Source organism: Leuciscus leuciscus (genome assembly GCF_965113295.1).
Source record: "Leuciscus leuciscus genome assembly, chromosome: 17".
NCBI lineage: Eukaryota > Metazoa > Chordata > Actinopteri > Cypriniformes > Leuciscidae > Leuciscus > Leuciscus leuciscus.
In genome coordinates, this window is record NC_138741.1 from 33,664,133 (window position 1) to 33,685,386 (window position 21,254).

Sequence of the window (21,254 nt, forward strand, 5' to 3'; positions counted from 1 at the left end):
CTAGACCAACAGATTTGATTGGAGACCAACAGAACCAACTGCCTTAATTCCATACTTAATCCAGACATGCCGATGGAAAAACACATGACCGGGAGTTTCACGTATGAGGCTGAAAAGTTTCCCTTGCAGATTTTGCTCTTTTACGCACTGACCTACAGAAACCTGGGTTAAAATAGATTTGTGTGTGAGCTGTGCTTCATACACCGCTTCTAGTGGTCGACCGATATGGATTTTTTGATGGCTAATGCCTATATCTTAATAAGCAGTGTGGCCGATCAATTTAGTGTCAATGTCACTAAAATAACACTGATTCAAATACAGATAATTTTGCCACTGGAACAGATACAAATATTGGCTTTGATGCACACATTCAGGAGCCATTATTGTATTTAAAAAAAGCTACCATCTGCAACACGGATTTACATTATCATATGCATATATAATTATAAAAGTACACCTTTCAAACATTAATGCAACAGTTTAAACATCACACACAAATGATTCATTTTGGTTAACTATTTTCCACATTATTGTGAGAAATTTTTGTAATTTATAAAGTGACATTTTTTTTTTATTTATAAAGTTATTTACTACACATTTTTTATTCCTTGTCATAGTTATTCCATAGAATAACTCCATTGACATACATACATCAATTTTTTTTTTAAATTAGTTATTGTCCTTATTTTTAAAACATATACATTTGTCTTAGTTTATACTGACTTTTTCTAATTTCAAACAGCCTCCAAATACAATAAGGTAGTAAATAATTACTATAATGATTTATACATTTGTAACGTCAACTAAATCAACAAATTTGAAACCATGCAATTTACTAAATAAATTTGTTGGTTTGTAATAGTCAACCTGATTTACAATGTTTATTGCTCTCTTCTGTAACATACTGTATTTTGGATTTAAGTTGGTTTATAACTCCACACAGTAAGTAATGTATGGTACTATGAGTGAACAATACAATATACAATGAGTTTTGATTCAAAATGTATTTTGTTTTATATAATATTGCAATGGATTTAGACATTTTTGTTTTTACATTATTTATATGTGGGTTCTGTCACAGTCACCAGCTGGTGTGCCCAGGTTGACCACTAGAGGGCACTCCTTCTCTGACCTTTGCCACTCAGCCATGAACTTCAGTCCCCATAATACTTTGCCCGGACTCATCATGAATTATTGCATTCACCTGTTTGTCATTACATTGTTTGTCTCACACTACTTATACCATGTTCTCTCTGTCATTTCTCATTGAGGTTTTGTAATTGTCACACTGCATGTCTGAGCACTCTCCCTTGTCGCTTGTATCAAGGTGAAACCTTGATCACCTCAGATCCAGCAGCATGAGAATTCGGATTCTTCCTCCAGCCACTAAGAAGTGCGGAGGGCACGACGTCAAGCATTGACTGCCCTGTGTCAGCAGGGGTGCAGGGTAGGTGGATTTGCTCAGCTATTTTGGTCCCTAGCTGTGGGGCTAGAGTAATAGTTGTTTTTATTGGATGCCTGGACTACCCATTGCCTCTGTGGGAGATGGAGGAACTTAAAACTCTGGGTTTTTGGGGCTTCATTGACTTCAATATCGAAGTCAAGTTGTTACTCCTGGTCTGGTGGAGCCTATACCCAAGATGGCTGCCCCCGTTCCAGAGCCTCGTCCCAAGGTGGCCGCCGCCATTCCAGAGCCTCGTCCCAAGGTGGCCGCCGCCATTCCAGAGCCTAGTCCCAAGATGGCCGCCGCCATTCCAGAGCCTCGTCCCAAGATGGCCGCCGCCATTCCAGAGTCTCCAGCCAGAATGACCGCCAAGCCAGAGTTTTTAGCCAAGATGGCCACCACGCCAGAGCTTCCAGACAAGATGGCCTCTGCACCAGAGCTTCCAGCCACCACGTCTTGACTCCGCACATGCTCCTTGCCCTGCCGGCACCGCCCTTGATGTCTGTCAAGCCAGAGACTCTTCACGTCATGCCGGTCAAGCCTGGGTTTCTTTACCTCATGCCTGTCAAGCCTGAGTTTCTTCACGTCATGCCTGTCAAGCCTGAGTTTCTTCACGTCATGCCTGTCAAGCCTGAGTTTCTTCACGTCATGCCTGTCAAGCCTGAGTTTCTTCACGTCATGCCTGTCAAGCCTGAGTTTCTTCACGTCATGCCTGTCAAGCCTGAGTTTCTTCACATCATGCCTTCCCCACTCAAGTCCGTTGATCTGCTGATCCCACTCAAGCTTCCTGCTCAGCTGGAACCAGTCAAGCTCTTTGATCTGCAGCCCCAGGTTCCTGAAAAACCTAAGCCTCCTTGGTCTGTCCCTCTGTCACCACCATGGTCCTCTGATGGGACTCCAGATGTGACGGAGCCTGTCTGGTCAGTCCCTCCGGCACCTCCATGGTCCTCTGCCGGGACTCCAGATGCGACGGAACTGGCCTGGTCCATCCCTCTGGCACCTCCATGGTCCTCTGCCGGGACCCCAGATGCAACGGAGCCCGGCTTGTCCGTCCCTCCGGCAATGCCATGTTCCCTCTGCTGGAACTCCAGATGTGATGGAGCCCGCCTGGTCAGTTCCCCCAACTCCGCCCTGGCTGCCTGCTCTGCCTTCATCTCCAGTTCCCCTTCCCCTTCATGGACTTGGCCACCCAATCCTCCCCTGATCTTCCTCCATTCCACCTCCCTCCTAGACTGTTTTTTGACATTTGGAGTGTCTGGAATCCGCTCCTTAGAAGGGGGGTAATGCCACAGTCACCAGCTGGTGTGCCCAGGTTGACCACTAAAGGGCACTTCTTCTCTGACCTTTACCACTCAGCCACTTCAATCCTTTGACCGGACTCATCATGAATTATTGCATTCACCTGTTTGTCACTACTTATACCATGTTCTCTCTGTCATTTCTCATTGAGGTTTTGTAATAGTCACACTGCATGTCTGAGCACTCTCCCTTGTCTCTTGTATTTTTTGTGGATTGTTTGCAAGTGTTTTGACCCTTTGCCTGGCTTGATTACAATTCTGGATTTTTCAATAAAGCTGCGCTTGGATCTTACTTAAGTCTTAGAGCAATCCATGACAGGTTCAGCATAATTTATGATCAATACACCCTTTCTATTTACACATTATTAATCCTAATTTTAGTTTTATTACTTTTCCAATTACTAAATATGAACTTAAATTCAGAGAAAGTGAAACCACTTTTTTTTTTAAGACTATCAATTAAATTTCCACTGTATTCAGAAGTGGTTCCATATTTCCCCCAAACAATATAAATTCATGTCATCAGCAAACATTTTAAAATATTTTTAATAACATTTATATACCAAACCTTGTTACACCACAAGTGACTTTCATTAGATCTGATTTAATATAATTGTTACAACCCTTCACTGGTTTTTAGAGGTCTAGGGAGTGAGAAAGTCTCTGTTGCGTATGAAGGAGGGAACGGAGACGTATGTAGATGTACCGACGTATTGGGATCAAGTCAGAGAGCCCCTATCATCTTCGAGTGTAAACATAACGAGCCAGTGCACATTGGTGTGTGAGATATGCATCTCACGCTCCACCCTGCAGCCTGGGTATAAATAGGAAGCGGATACAAGCACCAGAGCAGGACCCCGGCATCAGCGGTGGTCCAGTAATTGTGGGTATGGGACGTATGTCTCTGTTCCCTCTTACAGTGAACGAGGGTAACATACGTAAACAAGACGTTCCCTTTCAGTCGGTCACGTTCAACGTATGTAGGCATACCGAAGTATTGGAATCCCAAGTAAAACGCCACCTATTGCTGCCACCTTCCAGAGCCCAGCGCAAGCTTCCCGATCCACACCTTGGGGCGGAAGATGGGACCGGGCTTACGCCAAGGAAGTCTTCCTGCTGTTCCGCATGACCCATTCAGTCAGACTTTTGGATAACAGTGGGAAAGCGTGCCCTTCCCGGCAGAGAGGAATGCTGCGGAAGCCATATCCTGCCAGTAGGGAGGTATCATGTGGAAGTTACACATATGGAATGTCACTGAGGTGGTTCCAGCCTATATCAGGGGGGAGACAACACTGGTCAGAGACAACAGAGCGGACTCTGCCAAGGGAAAGACACGACAGCAGGAGGGAGCCGTGTTCAGCAGGGAGCCGAATTCATGGACAGAAATTTTAGCGCAGCTGAGTCTTCATATCCAGATTCAAGCTCAACCTCCGATGCTGCAATCGACATCTGGTCTGCAAGGGGAGCTCCGAATGAAACGGCTGACCAGTCATGAGAGGGGCCAGTGCGATCAATCGGAAGTTCCACATCTTGCGGTCTTTGAGAGGAGTGAGGGGCCCACAGGGATTGGCTACCGGGGTGGGGAAGCCTTCACTGTGATCCTCAAGTCACCCTGGCTCTTTTTTGGGGTTGGCCAAAAGAGGAACTAGATCGAGGCATAGGTAAGGGGACCCCACCTCGTATGAGGTAATGGAGTCTCGTCTGTTACAACGAGATGGTCATGTTCCAGCATTGGGAACACGAGTCATCCACAAATTCTGCCTCAGATGCCCAGACACGTGATGCAGTGTTCGTGACAGTCAGCCTGCGCCAGGGAAGGATTGCATCCAGAAACAGACAGGTGATATGACATCTTGAAAAAGACATCACACCCGTCACACCCGTGCTTGCTCTTTCAGGAATTAGCTCTCTCAGTGCTGAAGCACACAGGGGAAATGGCCGTGGCGACACTGGCAGGGGATGGTGCAGCCCGCACAGTGAAGCACTAACTCATAGAAGACGCCCTTCGAACCAACCAATACTGTGAAAACAGCAGTTGAGAGCTGTGAGCTCGCGACCACCGCTGCACATGCCTTAACACCAACACTGCTGGAGAGGCTTCTTCCAGAAGAACACTAGACACACTTGTTGACTGTAGTACCACTCTCAGAGACTGAATATAGAATGATCTGTTCGGCTCCAAAGCGAAAGACAACTGGTGCTTGCATCCGCTTTATTTATACCCGCGGAGCGTGAGACACAAATCTCGCCCGCCAATATGTATTGGCTCGTTCTGTTTACACTCAAAGATGATTGGGGCTCTCTGACGCGTTCCCAATACGTCGACGTACGTCGAACATGACCGTCTGAAAGGGAAGGGGAACATTAGGCCACCCTTAAGCAACTGCTACCATTAAAATACTGGGAGAGTGAATAAGACCACCGAGAAGCAGTAGAACATGTAAATTCATTACATGAAATGATCGGCCAAGATATATATATATATATATATATAAGAAAGAAAAAATAATAATTATTTATAATCAAACCAAAATCATTTACAAAAAGAAAATACATATAATGGCAAAATTATGATACACAGGACCTGGGGAGAACAAAGGGAAACTGGAAAGTGCCAACACAAACAAAAGAATAAAACAAATAGAATCTAACCCATCTCAACTAAACTTACCTAATACAAAAGAAAAAATGCTGAAAGAAAATTCTTCAACGTCCAAGACGTTGTACCTTCCTGCTCTATCTATCAAAACAAAAAATTACAACAAATGACACATGTCCCAAAAATCTAGTGTGTCTAAACAAATAAAACAGTTTGTAAGTGTGCACAATATCATGTGACAGAACTTACCTATCCCTTTTCCTCTATCCAGCCCACAAACAGTGTTAATGCTCTCAAACACTCAGTAATAAAGGAATAGGACAGCAAAGTAATTTGGTTTCACATGATAATCATAACACACTAACAAAGCTGATAACCCAAAATAAAAAAAATATATAAAACCATAACAAAAATCACAAAGCGCACAATCACAGCTCAAGTTCACACACAAAAAGGCAGGCCAAATCAATCCCGGCCAAGCCCCCATTTATGTTACAAGCCAGATTAGGGACCAATATAAAAACCGTTAAAAAAAAGTTACAAACAAATCGCAATGGCCAGGGCAAGAAAAATATCAAATTTATTGGCAGTAAAAGTAACAAAATACAAAATACAAAGGAACATAAAAGCATACAAAACTCAAATCAGGACTTGTGAGCTAACTAATCTAAACTACAGACTTCCAGGTCAGCTTACTTAACTATGCTGTCCCTCTATTCTAATATAACTAAACAAACAAAACTCACCATCCTGTACAAAAGAAAAGGAAAAACAAACTCTGAAACCCACCAACAACAGGTTTCCTGAGGTAGGCCAAGGTGAAGAGCCAGCAGTTAAACTGACAGAGGCCGCAGGTGTTAGGAATAATGAAGCTCCACCCCCATCCAATTGGTAATGTGCTCAGAAAAAAAAAAGAGAAAACAAGAGAACAAGCAGGGGCTCCTAACAATTATTTATTTGTAAAAAAAATGTATATCTATCATCAACTTCTTAACCAAGAGTAGGCTTTCCCTCTTATACTCTTCAGTTTCATTATTAATAAGCTGTGATCAGTATTTCAAAAGTTTTTTTATTTTATTTTTTAATCTAGGAACGAACACACATATTGATTTCTATCCACTGCAGTGGAAATCTCTTCTACCAGACCAATTTACTCCAAAGCCATATTGATGTTCACTCAGTACATTTTGTTTATCTATGAAATTACCAAGCCTGTGTACAAATAATTTCTCACAAAATTTGAGAACTGGGAAAGCAGAGAATTTGGTCTGTAATAAAAAAGAAAAAGAAAAAAAAGTCTATCTCCAGAATGCAGGGCTCTCAATATTACAGAGCCCCTAAAAGGAGATGGTGGTGGGGAAAAAAATCATATATTTCAAAATCTTTGCATTTGTACACAAAACTTTAGTGTTCCCCAGAGAAACTTTGCATTTACTACTCAAAATTTTCTCTTGGGGACTGGAAACATTTTATGAGTGATAGCAAATTTTCTCTGGGGAATGCAAAACATTTGCGAGAGAACACAAAAGCATTGATATTTTTTTTTTCTTCCCATCTCAATTTTTTTAATCTCTATGGTTTTTAGTGGCTCCGTACAAGATACCTATCTGAAATCTATTTTTAACTTGACATGGCATTATAAAAATGCAGTGCTCACACTGTGAGACTCTTAAAAAACAGACTGTGATATAAGTGCTTATGTGAATGTTTGTTATGATTGTCCACCCATACCTTCAAGTCCAAAAAACCTGTATTTATTTTCTCATAAATCAATAAATTCAGCTGAAATCTCTCTCAACATTAGCAGCCTGACAAAGGAACAAAAACAGAAACAACCACAGCAGAAAGAAGCTTTCTATCCTCTTCAGCATTTGTTTCCCACAGCGCCACTAAACCGCATTACATTGCATCGTGTTTGGCGAGCAGTCGTGTTTTTCATCCTCTCCTGAATGCAAAATTCAGCCCTGAAACAGTGAGGTGGTGGTTATGTAGGTCACTTCCTCCAACTCACAGGAAAAAGGAAGAGGCACAAATTCTTATTATAGCACACAAACACACAGCAGATAAAACAGCTTCAGCCTGTAAAGCAGGCTTACTTATTCTCAAATCATGGGCCCAGTGGCTTAGATAGAGGTAATAACAAACCACTGAGAGAGGATGGATATTTTCTCCTCCAGAGGAAGGAGGAGGCTGAAAACACCACTGGGAAATGGTCTACCGCGACACACGCGCCCTGAAATAACTCCTCTCCACTACATCGTGAGAGTGGGAGGAATATTCATACACTGCTCAGGCTGTAGATGTGTTTGAATAATTACAGTGTTCAATTACATTTGCATTGCCAAGACTGGTAATAACAACAACAACAACAACATGAAAACACATTCCAATAATTGCTGTGCATAAAACAGTAATAATGACTTAAAAATTACTTGCAGCTTGCATGGGAGCAAAATAATCCTTAAATGGATCCATAAACTTCAGCTTCTTGACCAAATAATCGTATTTTGGTGTCCAGTGATAAAATACATAGACAAAATATTATACATTATACATAGAATAACTGAAAATGTATGTAAGATTCAATGCATTGCGTATACATTAAGAATGTCTTCTTAATTCTAAAATTTAAAATTCACACTGTATGTCTATATACTGTATATATGTGGATATTTTTGTGGATATGTGAATTTTGGGTACATGTGGTTTCAGTTGTTTCTAAATTTAAAATAAATGTAAGTGTAAATTTACAAGTGAATCAAGATTTCTGTGTGAAAACATTTGGATGCAGACTTTTACGCACAAATTCATGTCTATGCACAGTTAGTGAATGAGAACTATTGTTTTGCTACACTTGTTAGTTTGTTGCCATTATAGCTGTTATACAGTCATGTTTTTAGAGATCCAGACAGACGAACCAAAGGCTCACACTATAAATATGTGGATAACACAATAAAGTTTAAACAAAACTTATTTCCATTGTGGTCCTTGATGTAAAGCACAACTTCACTCCTAGACAGGTTATCTTGGCACTGCATACTGTTATACTTACAACAATACAATAAGATTACACGTTTCCAAAATATACATCACAATTAAACATCCACCCAAAAACATCAATACAAATGAATCACTAAAACAACTTATCTAAAAGTCAACTTTTTACTTTTAGACTAATACCAACTATATTTGACATACTCTTTACATCTAGAGGCAACTTATTCCATTCATGGCACGTATTTTTAAATTTTCGCTTATCCAAAAAAACTAACACATATGGCAAGAAATTTTGTCCTAGCATTAACCTTCCCTAAAATTTTCATAGCCATACTTGTACCACTTAAATCTTTGTCCAAAACACTAACTTGATAGACAAGTTAGGAGCTTTGTTCAGTTTACTTCTCGTCCCAAATAATATGGATTCAGTTTTACCTAAATGCAATAAAAGTTTATCAGAGAGCCAGTCTCCTACCTTACAAAGCTCCTCACCTAATATCACTTGCATTTTGAAAACATCCTTGTCTTAAACCAGTAGAGCAGAGTCATCAGCATATAAAAACAAATTACAGTCACAAACAGCTTGCATGTCATTTATGTATAAGATGAATAAAAGGGGGCCTAGGACACTTCCCTGGGGAACTCCTATTATTAATGATTGTCTCCTCAGAGAGTATCCAATACATTTCTCCCAGTTAAATAAGAGTTCAACCAGGCTATGACCACACTTGAAACATTGCTAGTATGAGCTTGAAACATTGACAGACGTGTGCTTAATTGTAATGAATGTGCACTTGTAGTGTTCTTCAAATCTTAGAAGCATATTTAAAAAAAGTACTTGTAGATATTAAAATATGAATAAAATAAAAGGCCACTATAGTGTTTTTAAAGAAAGTACACTTATCTCTGCGCCCAAGTAGCAGTGCTTCGCCTGTGCTTCCCCCCTAATATAGTCCCAAGTCAATATCTGCCTAGGAAATCGCCTAGTGTTAATCTGCATCGCTATTTGTACTCGTTGTGAATATGCAGGCCACAAGAAGTAATTAGGTGTTTTTTTAATTATTATTATTTTTTATCACTTTTACTCAGGCCATGCTAGCTGGCAACAAAGGATTCCATTCATTGTGCTAAGCTAAGCTAAGCTAACGCCGACCCTGTCAAACTAAAACAATGCATGCACTGAGACAAAAATGCATTTGCCCACCTATCTAAATGTGGGAAAGAAGGTGAATAAGCCCTATTTCAAAAAACGGTGGAGTGTTCCTTTAACATAAAATGCCATGTCAGAACGTCATTACATTCGACAGTGCACTTTAAAAAAATATTTCAAAGACAGTAGAAGTAATTAAAAAATTACATATACAGTAAAGTTGTAGTAAAGTCCTACTTACAGTGAGTAAGTTACTTTTTGGGTCAAAAGTTCAACTAACGGCATTTAATATAAATTGAAACATATTTTCATGTCATTGTAAATAACAATTGCTCGCAATTAAGTACTTTCTTTTACATTATATTATTTCCGTAATAAATACTCTTTTAAAAGTGTGCCGAAAGAGTACTTCTTTTTCATAAGCTCAGCCTTGGTGAAAATCGACAGACTCTCCAGAGAAGAAAGTTATGTGCTGTTGGTCTGTTTTTTGTCACACTTGACGTGCAGAAGTCTATCTGCAGTGTATGGGTAAATGGCAGAACTGCAGCTTTCTTAGCATTCAGGACAGAACGAGGAGAACGAGGAGAATGCCTCAGCTGTCTTCATTAGACCTCTGAACACACTGGACCTCGAGGTTACCAGATGAGGAATGTTTCTGCAGAGGCCTGGGACGACTTTGGTCACTGTCAGGACAGAAATGGCTTCTGTTTGAAAGCAATCAATGGCTGTAACCCAGAAGAAGAGCTCTCGATCTAACTCATTCCTCAGAGGGCATATCGCCGGCCACAATGGACATGAGGAATGAACGCAATTACGCCATTCCAGAACCAATTATATGTCTGATGTGTTGGCAAAAGCCCATAAATAATATCACACTTCATACATTTTAATTGCCACAATGAAGTTCATGCGAGACAAAGGCATGTGGCGTGTTCATATTCTTGCCCGTTGTGTCCACAAGTCACAATGAGCAACACAAAGTGCACTTTTGTTGTTACAGCATGAAAGATGTTACACAAAGTTGCAACAAATGCTGTTTCGGATCCTTCTGGGAAGATGCTGCTTATGATGTTGCTTTAATGAAATTAATGCATTAGACATTTCTTTCTCCTTTTTCATTTTCACTTTTTAGCACTAGGTTAACACAGTTTCACTTTAAAATGAAAATTAGCCCATGATTTACTCACCCTCAAGCCATCCTAGGTGTATATGATTTTCTTCTTTCAGACGAATAAAATCTGAGTTATATTAATAAACACCATGACGCTCCGAGCTATATAATGGCAGTGCCAATGCTAGAATTTTACTTTGTAACGTGTTAAACATGGATATTTTTCTTACACAAACTCATGGCTTTGCTTCAGAAGGCCTTTATTAACCCTGGAGACGCGTGGAGCACTTTAATCATGGATGGATGCACTTTTTTGAGCTTCAATCTGTTGGTTGCAATCCACTGCCATTATAAAGCTTGGACAAGCCAGGATATTTATTAATATAACTCAGATTGTCATATATGTCATATACACCTAGGATGGCTTGAGGGTGAGTAAATCATGGGCTAATTTTCATTTTAAAGTGGACTACTCCTTTAAGAGCAAATTATGAGCATTAGAAGCAAACTGTAAGACAACTTACAGTAGCTTAGTTGTGGCGTAAAGGGGCGCTAAGTTATACTAATACTGAATATATTTGCATTACGCCATTCAACGTAATGGTATATATAAACTAAACTGTTTTTTGAATCAGTATTAATTTATTGCTGTTAATTTCAAAAACAGTTTTTGAATGTTATTTAAATACAAAAATACTTATTACGTTAACTTATTTCACAATTAAGTATCATATTTGAGAGAAAATTCACGACATTTTAACAACTTTTTATAAATTACAAGGCTGCTACTGAATCACAGAAGGTAAATGTAATTTTATGCGTCTATATACGCATTACTTTACGAAATGCTTATGACCTACTAGCTACGTCCAGCCTGTGATGAATTGTTTAATTAACCATAATTCTAACATCTAAACTTACTTCTCTTTTAGGTCTAACATTCTAAACACTCGAACAAAATGTACTCTGAAAAATGTGTCGATGGAAAATTCTGAGATGCTGACCAGACAACATCAAAACTATACCGTCTAGAATAGAATCATGACATGTTGAGTAATCAACTGAACTTCTAACCTTTCCCATTTTTTCTGATGATTTGAGATCTAAATCTTGAGATCTAGATCTACTTCTACCTAGTAACAGAAGGGTTTGCATATGAAGAACCAATCAAATTGTATAGTTAGTGGAACAAGTTACAGGTTACAGGTTAGTGATACACTAAAGACCTTATTCCCGAGTGATAGTGTCGACAGGGGGCGAGACGTCGTTCGACTCTCTGTGAGACTCTTAGGCGGGGTTAGATTGCGATCAGGTAACTATAATTCCTAGACATTTTCTTTAAGCGGTAAGAATAGCTACTCTTAGGCGTCAACCTGCACGTTCAGAAGTTAACTCAACTGAGTATAATATTTTCAGGTGTCAAGGACACTCGGTTCAACCGAAGTCAGGTGCGTAGGGGACACATCTACCACAGGCCTTAAGATGAAATGGTGCAGAGTATATTACGGAGTAGCTATAACTAGATACTAAGCCTCTAGTGTGGACTACGGTCCAATTTAAGAACAACTGGTGCAAATGAAACCGATTCTTTATTTAAATAATATATATATATATATATTGAGGAAATACTTAGTAGAATCTTCTCTGTGCTTTTATATAAAACAAAAGTCCAGAGCAGAAGCTGCATTAACACAAAATAATTAGTCCATATTCCAATCAATCATGTACATTTCAGCATGTATCCAAATGTACAAAAATAACATAACAGCAACATCAGACATCAAGTCATTATTCTAATGAAGAATTTTCCCTCCACAATGTGCCGAGTATAGAGCACACATATTTTAATACCTGTTGGTTTCATGCAATAATCCAGTAATAGACCAAGCAGCATGAGTTCTGATTAACACTTGATAGGCTTTATCACAGAAGCGTGTGGCGTCTACATCAGCAGTCTCTCCACATCTGTGTGTCGTTTGTCACTCAAAGAAGCTGTCCACATTTACTGCAGAGAAACAGCCAAAGTTGCAGATCTATCTGGTATGAATACAAATATGCTAAATCATTTACTGCCACCAAAGGGACTATATGCAGAATTCAGAAACCCTTGTTATGAGCGACACCGGTGGCTGTTAAGTGAACTGCAGCAGCACTAGTGCACACGTAACACACAAGAGACTGAACAAGTTCTTTTCATTCTTCGCTTAGAAGTAAAAAGAAGTTGGAAATACCTTTGCATTGATAAAGATGAATATGTAAACATGTGCTGCAAACTTTCCTCCCAATCAAAAAAAAAAAAAAAAAAAACACTACACAAAAATGACAGCCGTGAGAAAAGAGCAGTTCAGAAAACATCTGATCAGTTCATTAACATTACAATGTTATGATAGTTTGATTATAAAATATATTTGAGACTATATAGACTATAGATCTGGCTATGTGAGACTATGGTTTGAATGAATCCCTTTTCTTTTCATGACACACTGACATTACAGAACAGAATAGTTGGTTGTATAAGAGTTCGTTTCATGTGAACACGACCCGAGTCCTTCACATAAAAATCAGTCTGCAGGCTTTCATAGACAACTTAGGAATTTGGGGAAAGCCTCATTTTTTAAAGTTTCATTACAAGCTGTTCACACATTGTAAATAAAATGTTTTAAAAAAATTAGTTTAAAGTCATTTCAGCTCCACTATTGGCACCAAATGGAATTGCAAAAATAATTCAATTTTAATCCAAACTGGTTTTCCAAGACACTCAAACCACTCCCTTTGGCCCTGTTAAACAGATAGTCCTGTCCCAAACTCACATGAAACTCAGATTGGAGAAGGTTATTTCCCAAACAATTCACGCTTCACAGTCTCCTTTTAGCCTGAAAGCACCGACGAGACACGAGACAGTGATTTAATGACACTAGTGCCTGCTCTCATTACTCGTCTGCACTGGATTGTCCTTCACTCATGAAGAGATCGACAGCCAGTGTGTGTGTGTGTGTGTGTGTGTGTGTGTGTGTGTGTCGTGCTTTTGTTCAGTTGACCATTTAAACTAACACAAATGCAATGGATTTAAGAACACTCATAGTTTGTGTTGAAGTATAGGGTATAAAACGTTCAAATAGACCATGGCAACAATTTCTCTTTGAAAGTCTTTCTGATGCAGAAAATTCAGCTTCGCATCACAGAAATAAATGACATTTTAAAATATATATATTAAAAAAAAAAGTTACTTTAAATTGTAATAATATTTCACAATATCACTGCATTTTTGATCGAATAAATTCAGCTTTTCAGAGACTTCCAAAAATCTTGCCGACCCCCAAACTGTAGAAGTGGTGTAGATGTGCAACATATTAGAAAAATGCCATTAAGTGATTCTGAGCCAGAACCATTATCCAAACACAGTAGGGCTCGTGTCAACTTGTGCAATGGATTCAAACACATTCAACACGTGTGAAATGCAAATAATCTGAAAAGCTGAGAAAAGCAGCCACTCAGCCAGAGTTATATGAAAGACTCTTCCCCATGAGGTTTCCACAAACACAGAAACATTCCCAAGGTCATTCCCAACCAGTCCTTTTCCATGGCTCCGATCGTTCCCTCTGTTTATGGGCTCTTTTCATTTGCTGGGGTTTATTCTGAATGCTAATCAGAGCTCTTGTGAAGGTAATCATCACCTGGGCTACCCAAGGGCCGTTCTCCTTCACAAGAGACAGAAATAAATTATTAAATCAAATCTAATTTCATTTAATTCATTTGCGAGCGGCTGAAATCCATTTTTGGCTAGGCCCTCTGGGAACCGCAGAGTGACCCCGTGGTTTTAATATTGAATGTATTCAATAGATTTAACAGTATTTAAATACGACAGATACAAATATAAACCACTGGAAATACATGAGAGATCCAAACAGACAGAGATAGCACTCGAATAATCATATCACAGAACAATAACACACAGATGAATGGCAGATGGCATTGTGACACAGATGTTTGCACTGAACGCAGACTGAGCTGCAGAATGTGTTGCTCAGAGAAAAGAGTGACTGAATAGTTTTTCAGCAGTACTTTTCCAGTTCGTTTGGAGAGTTGGCTGGATGTGATGGTTTATAAATGAGTATTTTTCTTACACACACACCTATCGTTTGGTTTCAGAAGACACACATTCATCCACTGGGGTCACATGGATTATCATTACGATGGCATTTGGGCACCAGCTCACAGGGATGGATAATTTTACACAAAATCTTTGTTTGTGTTAATCTGAAGAATGAAAGTCATACCCTGTATTAGTATTTTGGGTGGAATATCTCCTTTATGAGTGAATAACCCATGAACCATTGCTGTATCAAAGGAAAAACGATGGCAAAACTATTGACTTACAGTCATTGCTTAAGTAAAAAAACAAATATTTTAATATATATTTAAATAATTTTAATTTATATTTAGTTAATACACTGTAAAAATGTATTTGTCACAAGATGAGGAAGACGGACTGAAGACGAGGTTATCAAATATAAACAGGTTTTTAAATACAAGAAGACAGACAGGAGTAAGAGTGTGTACAGGAGCGTAACGTAACATACACTACAATACACGAACATCCACCGACAACCATAGACTGAGGAACTAAATACACAGAGATAACCAATGATGAGCAGCTGTGCTGGAGGACTGGTGTCCATGGGAACTGATGAGACACGTGACGGATGAAAACAAACTGAAAATCCATGAAAGTGGAACTAAAGATGAACGAGTCCAGATAACGGTGTAAATTGCAAGTTATTTAGCAAGACATAATATGTCATTTTTCTGTGAAATACTGAAAAATTTCTGATTTTTACATGTAAAAACGATGAATTACCATATAATTTGCCATTAAAAATAGTAAAAGATTTAAAATAAAATGTTTATTTTATTAAAATAATTTTGTTTCTTCTTATATTTCTTATCAGTAATGTTCATTAGGGTGTTTTGTGTTAAAATTTCTATTAATGTTTATTGCATTATCGTGTGTGTTATCCTGATGGTTTTGTCTTTGTGTTTGTGTCTATCTACAGTACGAGTATTGGCCATGTTTTATGAATATCTCTGCTTTATCATGTGGCTTTCTATTGTATTATTATGGTGGTTATAAGCAGATTTTTTTCCCATTGTATTTTTATTGGTGAATTTCTGACAATTTCACAGTGTATGGAGACCAGCATGACCAACTTTCATAGCACTGAGTGGATGCTGTGGAGCTCTTTTCTCAAATCTGCTTCCATAGTAACAGCGCCGTCTCTGATTGGTGGATTTCTCTTTGGGATTATGGGTAGTGTAGTTCTTCACCCGGAATTCGGCAATTCAGAAATGTAGAAGTGTACCTTATGCTATATCATCACTGAATGATCTCAGAGCACACAGCTGGTCTGTGTTTAAATGTTTTTCATTCTGTATGTGGAAAATGAATGAGATTTGACTTCCAGAACTTGACAGTTGAATTTTGAACATGTAAATATGAACTTTCCAGGAGGATGAGAACGCATGAGACATATTCAACCCTTCAGGTGGGACAGTCGAATGTCTCCATGGGCACTAACATCCGACACCTCCACAGAAGAACAGGGGCAGCAGGGCTTGTGACAGACCCATTCAGAGCGAGAGTGTGAAAATCCCTAAACTCCAAACCCATTTAACCTCCCAGCATCCCTGCCAACAGACGGCGGTTCGTAAAGGATCCGGCGTGACATTATGCATTCAGAGACTCGTTCTCCGGCCCTGGTATTGACGGATCGGACCGGGGCCGTCCCTTGACAGCCCGAGATGTGGAGAGTCAAGCTGCAATTAAAACAGGCTGTCACTGGAGGAGCTTTAATGAACGCTCACGCCGATAAGAACGAGAGAAAGGACATCAAATCTTGCTCTTTAATTAAAGCTGTTTTATGGGAAACATACATGGGTAATTAGGCTCTCTCTGACAGCTCCTGAGAGCATTGCTTTTGTTACAGCGTATATGATAAGACACATAATCATAATTAATCTTCAAGGTTCTGATTTCTCACAGCACCAAACAGTACACACAAAAACACCCATATCTGCATTCATATAAACTAATTCACGGTAAACCAGTCCAATAAATCATCAGGTGTATAGAAATCATGACACAAATATACAGCAAAGAGCAACGTATCACGTTATTTTACTCAGACAGTCCAGTATGAAGTCAAAGTAGGGTTTCACTCGTGCAGAAGCTGGGAATGTGAGTTCATTCTGGGAAAAGAAAGAGAAAAAAAAACGTCAGGAACGCTTTACAATTAGGACGTTTTAACATTAGTTAACATGACGACATAAGTTAACATTAGTTAACGTATTAACTAACATTAACTAACAATGAGCAAAACATATGGGTTACACTTTATTTTAAGGTGTCATTGTTACAGTGTAATTATATATTTAAGTACGGAGTAATATTAAGTAACTACATGTACTTACTATAGGGTTAGGGTAGGATTAGGGTTTGGTTGAGGGTTAGTTGCATGTAATTATGCATAATTTACTGTTATTACAATGGTAAGTACATGTAACATGTAACAAGGACACTGTAAAATAAAGTGTTACCGTACGTTCACAGTGCATTAACTAATGTTAACAAATACAACCTTTGATTTTAATAACATTAGTAAATGTTGAAATTAAAATGAACTTAGATTAATAAATGCTGTAGAAGTATTATTCATTCTTAGGTCATGTTAACTAAGGTAGTTAACAAATGAACCTTATTGTAAAGTGTTACCAAAACGGGGGTGGGGCGCAATGGATAAGACACATGCCTTTGGTGTGAGAGACCCGGGTTCGAATCCACTGTGAGACACCAATGTGTCCCTGAGCAAGACACTTAACCCCTAGTTGCTCCAGAGGCGTGCGACCTCTGACATATATAGCAATTGTAAGTCGCTTTGGATAAAAGCGTCAGCTAAATGAGTAAATGTAAATGTAAATGTAAATGTAAAACGTCTTGCAGTTATTTCTTACACACTCATTGTTGAATAGAGTGAATAATGTCCCTGTTTTCAAGCTCCCGTCACTCACCGGCTCTACAGAAGGATTCGGTATTTAAGGGCTCGAGGAACTCTGTTAATCACCAGCCGGCCGTCGTAACTGAGCGAGGCGAAGAGCCAGGGGTCCGCAGCGGACCACTCCACCGCATACACACTGTCCTCGTGCTCCTCGTATGTGGAGATGATGCTGTCCTGCAGGGGCTCTCTCCCTCTACACACAACAAACATCAGCAGAGGAATCAATAAAACAGATCCTACATATTTTAACACATATTTCTCTAGGGTAAGTGAGAGACATCTTTATAATACTAGGCAAAGTCTCATGGATATTTCATTATATCGTTTTAAAACTGTGTATGGTCAGGTCTTTTGAGTACTCAGGGGCTCAATTGTAGAATTTGTTGCCTCTTCAAATCAAAAGTATTTCTAATAAGGTTGGTTTTAGTGCGAATGTTACAAGTTGGTTATTAGATAGGTTGTTTTAGTGATAAATTTGTATTAGTGTATTGTGTGGATGTTTAATTGTGATTGTAAACTTTGCAAATGTGGAAACCTATTGTAGCTTTGTATTTATAATAGAATGCAATGCCAAAGTAACCTGTCACTATGAGTGAAGTTTGTGCTTTACATCAAGGACCGCAATGGAAACAACTTTTTAACTTTATTGTGATCCTTGACAAATTAGTTTATTTCACTTTTTGTTGTCTAATAAATCGAATCAAAAACTGATACTGTTAACATTTTGCTGTACTTGTGCCGTGACACACAAACTGAACGCAATTGAAAGAAACTCAACTGAATTGGAATGTAGTGAATAGCATTAAATTCTATAAAATGTAATGCTTTTAATGGATTATTTAATGGATTAAATTAATATTTATTATGTATTATTTAATTGGAATTTAACTGAATCTAACTGGACTGAAAAATACAGAGATAGACTCAACTGATCTGACCTGATCTAAACTATACTGAACTGGGTTAAAATGAATAGAATTGTACTGAACTCAATTGAAAAGCTAATGAATTTCATGGAATTTAACTGAATCAAACTGGACTGAAATATATCGAGCTAGTTGCTAGCAAGTTGAATTGACTGAATTTAATTTAATTGTATTTAAATGGACTGACTGAACTGAAATGAACAGAAATGCAATTTTGCTCAATTGAAATTAACCAAACTGGACTGAAAGATACTGAACTGAATTGAACTAAACTTTATTTAAATAAACTGAACTAAATAGAATTCAAATGAAAAGAACAAATGCATTTTTTGGAATTTAACTTAATCAAACTGGACTGAAAAATACTGAGCTTACCTGAACTATATTGTACTGACCTGGACTGAAATTAATAGAATTGGTCTGAACTCAAATGAAAAGAACAAATGGATTTCATGGAATTTAACTTAATCAAACTGGACTGGAATTGTACTGGACTGAAATGAAAAAAATTAACTGAATTGCACTGAAATAAATAGAAAATAAATGTATTTCGTGAAATTTGACTAAATCAAACTGGACTGAAAATTACTGAGCCAGACTGAACTGAATTGAATTGCCCAGAACTAAACTATATTGAACTGGATTGACATGATTAGAATTTAATAGAATTGTACCAAACTCAATCGAATATAACAAATGTATTTCCTGGAATTTAACTGAATCAAACTGGACTGAAATTGTTCTGAACTGGATTGAACTTGAAAATAATAATAATAGAATTGTACTGAACACAATAGAAATAAAAAAAATGCATTTTATGAAATTTAACTGAATCAAACTGGACTGAAAGACACTGAGCTAGATTCAACTGAACTGACCTGATCTAAATTGTACTGAACTGGATTGAAATGAACAGAACTGAATAGAATTGTACTCAACTCGATTCAAAAGAACAAATGTATTTCCTGGAATTTAACAATCAAGATGAACTGAAAAACCCTGAGTTAGATTCAACTGAACTGACCTGATCTAAACTATATTGAACTGGGTTAAAATGAATAGAATTGTACTGAACTCAACTGAAAAGCTAAATGAATTTCATGGAATTAACTGAACTGACCAATACTGAACTAGATTGAAATGAACAGAAGTGTGGTGAACTAAACTGATTTTATTGAATTAAACTGGGCTCAAAACTACTGAACTAAACTTTTTTTTTAGAATTAATTACATAAATACAATTCAGTATAGAAAAATCAGGTGTAAGGTGTAAGATAGAGAATGAGAAAGGGACGAGTACTTGTCCTCCTGCTGGTTCTCCTCGGTGTCGCTGAGGTCGTCGTCGTCCACCAGGTGTCCGAACGGCTCGGAGGAGATGGACACCATGTTGGACAGGATCACTCTGCTGTCACTGCTGCCCGTGAGCAACAGCTGGTCATGAGAGTGATTATACCTCACACTCCACACCCTGAAACACCAGCACAGCACACACCACAGCGTGACACACTCCTCTTCAAACACAGCTGCTTCTTCCTCTGCGTTTCCACCTCACCCACGACACTAAGGGCCATATTTTAACTATCGAAGCGCATGGTCTAAAGCGCAGGGAGCAAGTGCACTCAGGGCGTCCGAATCCACTTTTGCTAGTTTAACAACGGGAAAAATGGTTGGGAATGAAATTAGGGAATGAACTTGCGCTCTCGGGGGCGGTTCAGCGAAAAAAGGAGGCGTGTTCCGGCGCAAACGTTCCCTGGTGCTATTTTGCAGGTTTAGAAAACAATTCTGCCACAGACCAGGAAAAACCTAGTCTAAAGTCAGTGTCGTGTTGCACATGTTATTCAAATGCTATTTTAAGGGCGCATGCTTGGCCATAATCAATGTAGCGTGTGCACAACGCGCATACACTTTGCTTCTCTCATCTACACAGAAGCAGCAGTTTTCATTTTTGCAAATCATAGGCTACATTATTACAAGGAAAAATATTCCACATGAGGGAAATCATTGTTGTGTCCATGAAGATGTGAAAAAATAGGCATAAATCAAGCTTACACATTTACCCAAATTATTATACGTCTGTTTAACCGAAGCTTATTTGTGTGTGTTTCTCCATCCCCAATGTCACTTCTCTGTGTTTTACGGCCCTGACGAGAACGTCGGTCTCCTCGGCTGTGAACCGCTCCTGGCGTGCGTCTGGCAAATCCACCGTTATAATAGCAAACCGCCATGGAACAAGCGCGCCTGCTCTTAAAGGGAATGTGAGATGACGCTCTGATTGGTTTATTTCACATTACGCCCAAACCACACCTATGAGTAATGTAGCTACTTCAGACCAACCCATTTTAGATTTGCATTTATCCCGCCGGTATAATAGCAACAGTGCCGAGACCCGCCCACAAAGTTACTTGCGTTTCGCGTTTGATACTTGCGTTTCAGATCGTTAAAATAGGGCCCCATATCTTTATGTCCACAATATTAATCTTTTACACTGTAATCCTTTTATTTCAAATATTTGGCATGTTGTGTGCTGCTGTGTGTCCCTCTGTGTGTAATAAGCAGAGTGTACGCGTGTTGTGGACCCACCTATAGGCGCACATTACTAACACGCTCTTTAAATAACAAAAATATTGCGCCATTGACTTTAGACCAGGTTTCAGTTGGCCAATGGCGCAGTTTATTT

The 21,254-nt window shown here is 38.8% G+C and overlaps 1 protein-coding gene across 1 annotated transcript in view; it reads right to left on the bottom strand.

Annotated features, from left to right (window-relative positions):
- Positions 1–16,486: 16,486 nt before the first annotated feature.
- The window catches only part of eipr1 (EARP complex and GARP complex interacting protein 1), a 48,297-nt gene continuing 43,529 nt past the window's right edge, over positions 16,487–21,254 (bottom strand). The window contains exons 8-10 of the mRNA XM_082143571.1: positions 19,878–20,045; positions 17,665–17,844; positions 16,487–16,845 (exon numbers count right to left, since the gene is read on the bottom strand). Of these exons, the coding sequence (XP_081999697.1) occupies positions 17,670–17,844; positions 19,878–20,045 (343 nt within the window). The 3' untranslated portion in view covers positions 16,487–16,845; positions 17,665–17,669. The remainder of the gene's footprint in view (positions 16,846–17,664; positions 17,845–19,877; positions 20,046–21,254) is intronic.